At 44.2% G+C, this 12,755-nt stretch overlaps 2 protein-coding genes across 3 annotated transcripts in view; one reads left to right on the forward strand and one right to left on the reverse strand.

Annotated features, from left to right (window-relative positions):
• The window catches only part of LOC134288495 (uncharacterized), a 674,651-nt gene that overhangs the window by 292,200 nt on the left and 369,696 nt on the right, over positions 1–12,755 (reverse strand). The gene's annotated exons all lie outside the window — the stretch shown is intronic.
• Positions 2,098–8,412, forward strand: LOC109417572 (phospholipid-transporting ATPase ABCA3). The gene is made up of 10 exons (XM_029869604.2): positions 2,098–3,141; positions 3,206–3,395; positions 3,458–3,718; positions 3,771–4,025; positions 4,086–4,209; positions 4,267–5,650; positions 5,709–5,779; positions 5,837–6,198; positions 6,255–8,113; positions 8,169–8,412. The coding sequence occupies exons 1-10, from the start codon at positions 2,891–2,893 to the stop codon at positions 8,344–8,346; spliced, it is 4,935 nt and encodes a 1,644-aa protein (XP_029725464.2). The 5' UTR covers positions 2,098–2,890; the 3' UTR covers positions 8,347–8,412.

Here is a 12,755-nt window from a genome sequence, read left to right on the forward strand (position 1 = left end):
TTGGAGATCCAATTGTGAGGCCACCATGCACGAACTATATACCGCAGGCATCTATTGATGAAGACCTGCATCCGTTGCATGTTCTCCGCTGATACACACCAGGTTTCACTGGCGTATAGCAGCACAGATTTCGCGTTCGAGTTAACAATTCGGATTTTGGTGCGTCGACTGATCTGGTTTCCATACATTTCCTAAACTCGCAAAAGCAGCCCTCGCCTTCTTGATCCGTGTACCTATGTCGATCTTGGTGCTGCCATTGGCCGCCATTTGGCTACCAAGATATTGGAACCTTTCAACATCCTCCACTGATTGCCCAGCTACCGTGAAGCTGGAAGGGTTGACCGTGTTTACATCCAATGATTTGGTCTTATTGACGTTGATGGTAAGACCTGCCGCTGAGGAGCGATTGGCAAGATCATCGAACTTGCTCTGCATATCAGAGCGCCGTTGAGCTAGGAGAGCAATTCAATTCAAAGTAATTTAGGTGCTCCATGGTACCTAATGGGTGGCAATCCATGATTTGGTTCACGGTCAATCGTACCAATCAGGATCTCGTCGATTACAATGAGGAACAGTAACGGTGATAGTATACATCCTTGCCTCACTCCAGCAACGACTCGGATGGGATCGGGCAAAAACACCGAAATTCACTGATTTGCTCCAGAATGATACGGAGCGTAACAATATGGTCCACACAGGATCGTCCGACACGCAATCTTGCGAGTCTCTTGAAAAGGTTCTTCACGAATTCCTACAAGGATTATATTTTTTTTTAGAAATGACTTCAGTTTTTCCATAAGGAATATATCCATGCATTCTTTTACAGATTCAGGTTGGATTCAGGCAGGAATTGTTACAGATATTCCTCCATGGATTTTTTCAAAGTACTTCCAGAATTCGCATAGGAAATACCGGGAATCTCTTGAACAGGAGTTTTGAATATTCCCAGAAGAATTCTTAGAAAATTTTCTGGTGAGATCCCTGGACAAAAAATTCTGAAACATTTTCTGAAGTTATATCTGGAGGCATTTCTGCATGAAAGCATGGAAAAATACCTATAAAAACTCTTCAAAATACCTCCCTAATTCCAAGAACAAAATTGCGAAAATCTTTTAGGGATACTCTGGAAGCAAGGAAAAATTGCTTGACAATTTTAAGAGGGATTCCGGGGGGAATTCGTGGAAGATTTGCTGAACAAAAAATATCTGCAGAAATTGCAGACAAAGATGCTGGTGGAATTTTTATAGGTATTTTTCAAAAAAAAATCAGAGGGATCCCTGGAAATTTTTCTTAACAATTGCTACATAAATCTTCAAGATTTACCTTTGGAATGATACATTGAATCAATGTATATTCATATACAATTTCTGAAGGTGTACTCCAGGGTGTTCCAGGGTGTTTCAGGGGCATTCCAGGAGTGTTACTGTTGATTGCAAAATCGTCCCAGGAGTTTCCAGAACGTTCCAGAGGTGTTCTTGGGGTTTCGGGACATTACAGGAGTGTTGTAAGGGATCTGAGGGAGTGCCAGAAGGGCCATGGATTTACCAAAGGGTTTGAAGGGCTTTCAAAAAAGCTTAAGGAAGTCTAGAATTAGCTTTAAGCTAAATACACATTTAGAGGCAGCTGCTGATTGAGGAGTCTGGAAACCTGGGACGATTTTCGATTTGACAGTCGCAATTGCAGTCAAACGATAAGATATTCTCCTTCATCCGACGTTTCGCTGTTTATTACATCTTCTCCAGAGAATTAGAAGTCTTAATCGGTTTCGTTCTCAAAAACTTTGTGGAAGCATAATCACCGTCCAAGACAATTATTTAAAAAGCGTTGGCATCCACTTCTAGAACACTAGTAATATTTGCCATACACGGTTCGCACTTTCAACAACACTACCAACGGCCAATTTTTTTGAACTACGTGGTGCTCAAGTGATGGAGACCTTTCACATCGGCTTTTCGTACCATCTTGGGTGCACAGACAGCACAAGACTGAAAGTGACTAAGTGACTTACCAATTGCATCTCCTCCCGCCAATCAGTACCAATCGAATCGGCAAGAAACCACCTCTGAATCAGACTTTTACTAGCATGGTGCGTGTTTCGGACCGTTACGTCCCCGTATTCATCATGCAACGATGATATGAAAGAATTTGCATGCACCAATCGCTTACATAGATCTGCGCTTATCTAGCTAGTTACTTTTGGGGAGGTCCTCTGCGCACGCCTTCATGAATCACCAATCAATGTTCAATGTATACAAACCTGGAGTTGTCAATATTCTCAAAGAGTGGATATCTTCGACGCTCCATAGTGGAAGTCTCTTCGAGTGGGAGTGGGAACCATGCCCTCTCTCTTTAGTAATAATAGATGATAAGAACACCAAACGCCAATTCAATGATGCTTTGGAGGGTGGTGTACTGATAAACACGGTGAATCATATAAAATAAGAGTTTGTCTTCTAGGCTTAAAACACGTCAGTAGAGACGCGAGTTCGGACAAGATCGGTTAAACAATTTTTCGACTAGAGAAAATCGGTTGCCTTTTAGAAGAATACTTCGCTGAGAAAACTTAGATAGATTGAGTGAGAAGCTATGTGAGGATATTACAGTGAGTGGTTAACTGGATGTTTAATCCAATAAAGTCTTCCGTTAAGACGAATAAACCCAGTTGTTCGACAAATTGGTACACTTTTCCATAACCAGTTTCAAATGTTTGAAATTTGAATCTGAGTTTCTTCTAAAAAAAGACGTGGTCATATACAATTGCACTTTATCACCCGGTATTTATCACTGAACCAATCAAATTGCCAGCGGAAGCGAGGAACACCCCATCAATTGAAACAACCTATTATCATCGTTTCGTGGGTGATACTGGCACGGCGACACTGCGACCACGATGTTATCGGCCGAAGCAACAACAAACATCAATCGTACCAACACGGTCAACAAACTGCAAAAGTTCTTCCTACTGTTGGAGAAGAACTGGATCATCCAGAAGCGACACTACCTGCAGACGCTGTTCGAAATTGTCATTCCAGTACTGTGCTGCTCGATATTGTTGTTCATTCGAGGTCCAGTGATACCCATTTCGCAGCCTACAACCTTCGCACCTCTGTCCACCGGAAAGCTCAACTACCATGTTTGGATGTACGAATAAACGGTTTGAATCGCGCGAAGTTCAGTGACCATCAGCTTCAATTTTGCATTCCAGCATTGATAACAAGGAGATCGACTACCGACTGGCCTACTCTCCACAGAATGCGATACTGGACCGAATCATGACGGAAGCGGCCGAATCGCTGAACATCACCACCATCAGCTTCCCGAATGCTCAAGCCTTGGAGTTCAACCTCAGGAGTCAGAACATTTTGACGGGCGTGGAGTTCAGTGATTCGCTTTCGGTACCGTATTCTTCAACGTTCATCCAGATTTAAGTTACAACTAGTTCCCAACATACTTCCAGAACGCAACCAGTCTTCCGGAGCAGGTCAGCTTCTCACTGCGCTTCCCCGGTAGACTTCGCAGCCCTGGCGGACTGGTGTGGGACTGGTCCACAACGGTCTTGATGGAACCGTACTCGCCACGTCCTCGTAGTCGTTTCTCGGACGACGGTGGCCCTCCCAGCTATTTCGAAGAGAACTTCATCTCCGTTCAAGCCGCGGTATCGGCGTCCATCATTCGGGAGCGTAGTCCTGCTGTGGAAATACCCCCCGTCTTCGTTCAGGTAAGTAGCTACGGTGCTGTGAACTTCCGAAGTCTAACGAATTTACCCGCAGCGCTACCCTTACCCACCCTACATGGATGACCCGGTAGTGCAATCCATGGAGCAAATGCTATCTCTGATCCTTATGCTGTCGTTCTTCTACACCTGCATCGTGATTGTCAAGCACATCGCCGTAGAGAAGGAACGACAGCTGAAGGAGGCCATGAAGATCATGGGGCAGCCCAACGGACTCCACTGGGCGGCGTGGTTCATCAAGAACCTTATACTGCTGGAGATTGTCATAACGTTGATCACGGTGCTGCTTTGTGTGAGTATGTTCTAGTTTATCTACGGGACGTTTGAGGACACAGTTGCCAATCTTCAACAGGTTCCCTTCGGTAACCCCGCCATACTGAACTACTCGGACGCGACCGTTATATGGGTCTTCCTGGTCATCTACTGTATTACTATCATCTGCTTCTGCTTCATGATGAGCGTCTTCTTCAGCAAAGGTATGTGCCCAGAGTTCTGAATCGTTCTTATCGTTCTAAGTATTTCCCATCCATTAGCCAACATTGCCGCCGGTATTGCTGGACTGATGTGGTTCGTGTTCGTGGTGCCGTTCAATGTGACCGCAGGGAACTACGACGGAATGAGCACCGCCGGTAAGGTTGGGCTGAGCTTGTTCTTCAACAGCGGCATGTCGTTTGCGATGTTGAACATCCTACGCTTGGAAGGTAATCAAGAGGGATTACGATGGGGTACCATGTTTACATCCACCACGATCGACGATGGATACAGCGTGGGTCTTGGGATCATCATGCTTCTGGTGGATGCTGTGATCTACTTGGTAATCGCTCTGTACGTGGAACAGGTCATGCCCGGACAGTTTGGAGTGGCCAAACCGTGGAATTTCCTGTTCAAGAAGGAGTTCTGGATCAAGAAACAACTCGAGGCGGAAAGCGTTCCTCGGAAAGCTGTTCAAAGACAGAATTCGAAGTTCTTTGAGGAGGAACCCACCTCGAAGAATTCAGGCATTCAAACGGTCAACTTGCGCAAGGTTTTCAGTGGAAACAACGTGGCAGTTGAAGGTTTGAACGTCAAGATGTACGAGGATCAGATCACAGTCTTGCTTGGTCACAACGGAGCAGGCAAGACCACCACAATGTCTATGCTCACGGGAATGTTTTCGCCCACTTCCGGAGCAGCATACGTGAACGGGCATGACATTCGAACGGATATCGAAGGCGTACGACACTCGATGGGGCTGTGTCCTCAGCATAACGTGCTGTTTGATGAGATGACCGTCTCAGAACATCTGAGATTCTTCGGTAGATTGAAAGGTGTATCAAAGGAAGCTCTCGACGGTGAAATTGACAGGTATCTGCAGATGTTGGAGCTGTCGGACAAGAAAAACGCACAGTCCCAAACACTTTCCGGTGGTATGAAGCGTAAGCTATCAGTAGGGATCGCACTTTGCGGAGGCTCTAAAGTCGTTCTGCTGGACGAACCGACCTCAGGAATGGATCCCTCAGCACGTAGAGCTCTGTGGGATTTGCTCCAGAGAGAGAAGAAGAACCGGACAATGCTGCTGTCAACGCACTTCATGGACGAAGCGGATGTTCTGGGTGATCGTATTGCGATCATGGCGGACGGAGTCTTAAAGACGGTTGGATCTCCGTTCTTCCTGAAGAAGACTTTCGGCGTTGGATATCGACTGATTTGCGTGAAGGGGCCATCTTGTGACAGGGGACTGTTGTGTCAGATCTTGAAGAACTACATTCCAGATGTACGAGTCGAAACCGATATTGGATCGGAGTTATCATTTGTATTGAAGGACAGCCACATCGAAGTGTTTCAAAAAATGCTGGAAGAATTGGAGCATCGGATGGAAGAATGTGGCATCACCAGCTATGGAATATCCCGGACTACGATGGAGGAGGTGTTTTTGAAGTAGGTATTATATGATGACTCATACTATATGGGTTTATATCCGTTTACTTATTTTCAGGGCAGGCAGCGACACATTACTGGAAACAGAAAACTCCAATGGAACTTCAATTGAGACCTCCAACGAAAACTGTAAGGTTTTTCAAGTATGTATACCTCAGTTCAGCTTTGTAATTGCAATCGTTTCAGATTCTTTGAACAACGTGAACCTCTTGACAGGAAGTGACCTGTTATTCAGCCAAATAAAGGGTCAATTTTTGAAGAAGATGCTATCTACGCTTCGTTCCTTGCTTTCGCTACTTATTCAGAACGGAATTGTTATTCTCTTCGTTATTATAACATTTGCGTTTACCCAAAGTGGCTCTAGCAGCCAGGATTTACCACCGTTGAAGATAACTCTGGATTCGTACAGAGACACTATGACGGTATTGGAAGGCGATTCTACAGCTGATACCAGAGTACAAGCCTATCAGAACATATTCCAGGACATAGGTGGATCGCATCGGCTGGTGAACGTCCCTAATTCGGTACCAGAGTTCATTCTAGAGAAAGTAAGTAATATCAATACCAGCAAACAGATTCATTTCAACTGACTTTCTCATTTCAGTACTTGGCGGACCTTTCCGAAGTTAACACACGCTACCAAGTGGGAGCCACCCTCAACGATACAGCTTACACCGCCTGGTTCAACAACAAAGGCTACCACACTGCTCCATTAGCTTTATCGCTGATCTACAACGCCATCGTGACTTCTGTATGCCCAACTTGTGAAATCACCGTAGTCAACAAACCTCTCCCGTTTCGGCAAGACACCTCAAGCTCAGATGCCTTCGACAACGGATTTCTGCTAGCCTTCGACACCGGTATTGCAATGGCTTTCGTCGGAGCTTTCCTCATTCAGTTCTACATACGCGAAAGAACCTCTCGTGCCAAACTCCTTCAATACGTCAGTGGAACCAACATCACTCTCTACTGGAGCGTCGCCTTCATCTGGGACTACCTCGTGTTCCTTGTAACCGCGCTACTGTACATCGCAACGCTCGCCATCTTCCAGGTAGAAGGCCTGTCCTCCTTTGCAGAACTTGGCCGTGTATTCCTCCTGTTGATGCTGTTCGGCGTGGCGTTTCTACCTACCAACTACCTTCTGTCGTTCCTGTTCTCTGTGCCGGCCACCGGTTTCGTAGTTGTTCTTCTGATCAACATCGTTTCCGGGCTGATATTCTTCTTCCTCGTACTCTTTCTCAAGGCGGCTGATATGATGTCCATTGGCAACGCCCTCGAATGGGTCTTCATGCTCTGCCCGAATTTTGCACTCACGCACGGACTGAACAACATTAACCAAATCATCAGTAACGATGCATCTTGTCGAAAGCTTTGCGAACTTGACAGCTTATGCACAATAGAGAACATGTGTCAGATTGACTCCACCTGTTGCATTCCGGATGTTCTCTCGTTCGATGAACTCGGAATCAACCGCAACCTGCTGTTTCTTGCCTTTGTCGGAGTGTCGTCATTTTTGGTGATCTTGGCACTGGATTACCGGTTGATCCATAGAATCATCAACAGTGTGTACAAACGCAAGCATCCATTGACACCCGCACCCGCTGATGAAGACTCGGACGTTACGGCAGAGAAGAAACGCGTTCAAGGAATGTCTCCCATCGAGCGCAACCAGTACAACTTGGTCATGAAGGACCTTACAAAGTACTACAAGAAACTCGCCGCGGTGAACAACCTCTCGGTGGCGATCGATCGTTCGGAGTGTTTCGGGCTTTTGGGAATCAACGGTGCCGGCAAGACCACTACGTTCAAAATGATGACCGGCGACGAGAGCTTCTCGTCCGGGGAGGCTTGGGTCAACGGCTTCAGTTTAACAAGCGACATGACCTCCGTCTACCGGAATATAGGCTACTGCCCTCAGTTCGATGCCTTGCTAGACGATCTGACAGGACGCGAAACGCTTATGATGTACGCACTGCTGCGGGGAGTTCAACGCGAGGACGTCGGTAATGTATCACTGACACTGGCCGAGGACCTGAACTTCCTGAAGCATATCGACAAGAAAATCAAAGAATACAGCGGGGGAAACAAACGGAAGCTAAGCACGGCTTTGGCCTTGATGGGCAATCCATCGGTGGTGTACCTGGATGAACCGACGACTGGCATGGATCCGGGAGCGAAACGACAGTTCTGGGACATGATCTGCAAGGTACGGAGTTCAGGCAAATCGATCGTACTGACATCGCACAGCATGGAGGAGTGCGAAGCGTTGTGCACTCGACTGGCGATCATGGTCAACGGGGAGTTCAAGTGTTTGGGTTCAACGCAGCATTTGAAGAACAAGTTCTCCAAGGGATTCTTGTTGACCATCAAGGTGAACAAGTCGGAGGATGCTCAGGAACAGGACAGACGAGTTTGCGAGGTGAAGGCATTTGTGATGAGTCAGTTCAGTGGGGCCATAGTGAAGTAAGTTTGATAGCATCAAAGATGATTTAGTTTACTGATTAACCATTAATTTCAGGGAAGAATACCAGGATTCGCTGAGCTTCCACGTGCCTCAAACCGATCTCAAGTGGTCGGCGATGTTTGGATTGATGGAGTCCAACAAGGATCGGTTGAATATCGAAGACTACGCACTTGGGCAGACCTCGTTGGAGCAAGTGTTCCTGTTCTTCACCAAGTATCAGAAAGAGCTCTGAAAATATGCACGGGCCGCATGATGTCATCGCAAGTAAAATTTCTTGTTGATCAAGCTGACAAAATACGAGCTATATATCAATCGCCATATCACTGCCCTGAATAAGGTTTTCTACGAAATCCCACCCTTGGATTTCTCCATCCTTGTTGGCTTCCTCCACCGGAGGATCTTCGGTTTTGGAGTCGTTTGGTTTGGGACCCAAATTCGTGTTTGATATCCAAATATTTATCAAACGTTGTCGTCGATTAATCGTGAATTTCCTCATCCACACAACTTAATTTAATTCATCTTCCACTTCTCACGTTGCTGTGGTGACATAATATGCTTATCCGTTTTCTCCACAGTGGGCAAATATTTACCAACTGCATTTAATTGTGTACTGCAATAACGCCGTACACATACATGAATTAAAAAAGAGATCTGTTCATGAAAACAAAATTACAACCGGATGAGGGGAAACATTTTATATTCTTGTCGTACAAAGCTTCGTCTGTGCTTCCGGTAATAATGTTAAAGTAAAAGCCACGCAATATCGTATGTATGGAATTTAAAGCCAATTTCTTTGAGATGTATTTAGTTGCAATCAACGGAAGATCTTCAGAGGATATTTTGCTGATTGTTCAGTGGTTATCATCAGCGTGATGCATTTTGATTCAAATCCGTTCATCGGGTCTAAAAAACGGTGCTCTAGAAAATTTGAGCTATGTACTCCATATACCTTGTCCTTAAGGACAAACTTCTTGAAATCCCGCTTCAACAGTGCATCAGAACTTCAGACCCACAAATTTCAAGCAACGAAACAAGCTTTAAACAAAAGTGCATTTTATTATTCTTTGTTTTGTTTTTGCTCACTTGTAATAATCTTAAAATAAGAAGATCAGGTGCGCTGGTTTTGTTCACGAAGGACAGACTTGTTAGAATCCCAAAATGGCCGCCACAATGGCCGACTTTGACACCTACTCACGATTTCGAGTGCACAAATCACTTTGTATACAAAACCAGCGCACCTGATCTTTTTATTTAAAGCTTATTACAAGTGAGCAAGAACAGAATAATCAAATGCACTGTTGTTTGAAGCTTGCTTCTTGAGATTTGTGCATTTGAAATTCTGATGCACTTTGGAAGCGGGATTTCAAGAAGTTTGCAGCACGGCACTCTAGATTGGTTTCATTCCGATCGTGTTGATCTTCTTCCCAGGTCTCTTGAAAAGTCAGCACTTCGTAAATTTTCTTACTTTTTTAGTCATATATATTACACATGCTGCTGAATCAAGCTTGAACGTCTGTCAGCGACTCATGTTCTCATTCAAAGGTTTGGGCTTGACAAGACATTAAAAATGTGCGAAAATGATCGGACTGCAGCACGTGCGTAAATCGAAGGGTTGCTGCCGCTGTCCGATCACTTTTGCACATTTTGGACGCCTTGTCACGCGAAAACATTTTGTACTTCGTATACGTAAAATTCAGCATATTGGTAATTCTGTGTCAAAGGTATAATTCTGTGTAGAGCATCTCAAACTGGGTCATTTTGTATGAAAACAGGCGTTTGTCAAACATACTTACATTTACTTTTATTTATACAGATTAACAACTCTGTCGAAGGCATGATCTACATTTTATTAACCATGGTCTACTGCATGAATTTATTCTGGCCTGCTTACTCTCACAGAAAATTTGACGATTGAGAGGAGCTGCCACCGCTCAAACGTCAAAGTTTCGGTGAGAGTAAGCAGGCTAGCATAAACTCGTGCAGTGGACCATAATTGTAAAGATTTCAGAGATATATAAACTTATTGCGCATTGGAAATAAAGCTCATAGATCGTGACAATTTGTAATCTTTGCAGCATCGTTTACGTCACTTAGTAAACCAGTCACAAATTATATTGCTCACAATGAACAATTATGGATGTGATGAACAACTTCTCAAAAGACAGTATTCCAGAATTTTCCGATATTCTGGAGATATTCACGTCAAGAGGACTGTCCCATTTATAAATAGGACGCTGGCCGGATGTGTGTTAAGGTGAAGGTTGCTCGAGATCATAATAATAAGCTGGGCTCCCGCTCTAATAACCCTCTCAACCACCCACTCAAAACAAACAAATCAGACGGCGCACAGTGTAGTGTGACTTGGTCAAATAAACTAACAAAAACATTCCAAAATGAGCTGTAGTAAAATAGCAGTTTTACCTTTGAATTTTGGCACACATTTGATTTCTTGCATATGCCCACCAACATAATTTGTTCTTATAAAACATTTTAAAATTTATTTAAATTACTACTTTGCCCAATGTTTTCACCAATTATCCCATTGTGCACCACTTTATTTACGTTTTTGTTGACAACTCTCTCCTCTCTTCTCTCGTATTTTTTCTCTCTGACCGTAGAAAACTACCGTGTTATGGGGTGACATTATTTGATGTAATTTCACTTCATAAAAGCGAACGATTGTTCTGTTATTTAATGAAATTACATTGGCAGTATGATATTTGAAATAGTTAAAAAGATTAACAAAATAACAGCCTTGTTTCGTGATAAACATGAATTGCGGTTTAATCAATTTCACCGTACGTTGAACAATACCACTCAGTTTAACCCCAAGTAACAATTCCATCGCTGATTGGTTTTGTTTGATTTTTATTAATGTTTTATTACAGCAATAATTAAAACTCACAGTTTTATGACTGCTTTTAAGAAAACCATTGGTAAAATGTTTTATAGTATACTTGAAGATATCCATAAAGACAGATTTTAAGAGTAAACAAAACTTTCCGATAAACCTTCTGGCAATCATTATTACCGCAATAAAACTGTTAAAAACTCTCAACAGATGGCGATCCATTCGATTAGTAACGACATCTGTTGGTGGAAAAGCAGAAACTACGACACTGCTAGGTTTATTGCGGTCATCATAAAAGTAAACCTGCTTTCGTTTTATTTTCGCTGATTATGGTCGTCGCCATATTGAAGAATCAACTTACGTGAATGAAAAATAGTTAATTTTGCTTAAATTAGCAATGAATTGATTGTTTGCCACCATTTTCATAACATGCTCACATAAATAAACTCTCTCTGCTGAGTTTTCTTGCGATTCGGGATAGTTTTACAAAATTCACAAATTGATTTATTTTATTCCAAAATGATAATATTCACTATTTTCGAAGCGCATTAATTTTATGATTCTGCAACCCCAATATTCACGGGAAATTCGAATGCGCATAAGCCTACCAGCACAATAACTACTAAAATACTACTTTGAAATAATCGCTTCTACTTACGAATGATGTATCCTCCTGAACTTTACGTGCCGTCGAAGAAGCTTCTCTGCATCTTGAGCTGTCATAGTTTTTGTTGAAAAAAAAAAAAACACAACAATCGAGAATGGGAAATATTTCATCGTGCGTGCGGTCAGGCTAAGGCCGGGGTGGCCTCTGCTGTACATAGTAGCCGCCTCCATTCCACTCGGTCCATGGCTGTTTGTCTCCAGTTCCGCACTCTGCGTAGGGTCCGCAGATCGTCCTCCACTTGGTCGACCCACCTAGCTCGCTGCGCTCCACGTCGTCTTGTACCGGTCGGATGACTCTCGAGAACCATTTTAGTCGGGTTGCTATCCGACATCCTGATGACGTGACCCGCCCACCGTAGCCTCCCGATTTTCGCGGTATGGACGATGGTTGGTTCTCCCAGCAGCTGATGCAGCTCGTGGTTCATTCGCCTTCTCCAAGTCCCGTCTTCCATCTGCACTCCGCCGTAGATGGTACGCAACACCTTCCGTTCGAAAACTCCAAGGGCGCGTTGGTCCTCTGCACGTAGGGTCCATGTTTCGTGCCCATAGAGGACGACCGGTCTAATCAACGTTTTGTAGATGGTTAACTTCGTGTTACGGCGAACTTTATTCGATCGTAGAGTTCTGCGGAGTCCAAAGAAGGCACGATTTCCTGCCACAATGCGCCTCTGAATTTCTCTGCTGGTGTCGTTGTCGTCGGTCACCAGTGAGCCCAAGTACACGAATTCTTCAACCGCCTCGATTTCATCACCGTCGATATGAATTCGGGGTGGCGGGCGCGGTGATTCCTCCCTGGAGCGCTTTGCCATCATGTACTTTGTCTTCGACACATTAATGACTAATCCGATTCGCTTGGCTTCACTCTTTAGTCGGATGTACGTTTCCGCCATCGTCTCAAATTTACGAGCAATAATATCAATATCATCGGCGAAACCAAGCAGCTGAACGGACTTCGTGAAAATCGTCCCACTCGTGTTTATCCCCGTTCTTCGTATTACACCCTCCAAAGCAATGTTGAACAGCAAGCACGAAAGACCATCACCTTGCCGTAACCCTCTGCGAGATTCGAAGGGACTCGAGAGTGTCCCTGATACTCGAACTACGCACATCACTCGATCCATCGT

The sequence above is a fragment of the Aedes albopictus genome, chromosome 2 (assembly GCF_035046485.1).
Source record: "Aedes albopictus strain Foshan chromosome 2, AalbF5, whole genome shotgun sequence".
NCBI lineage: Eukaryota > Metazoa > Arthropoda > Insecta > Diptera > Culicidae > Aedes > Aedes albopictus.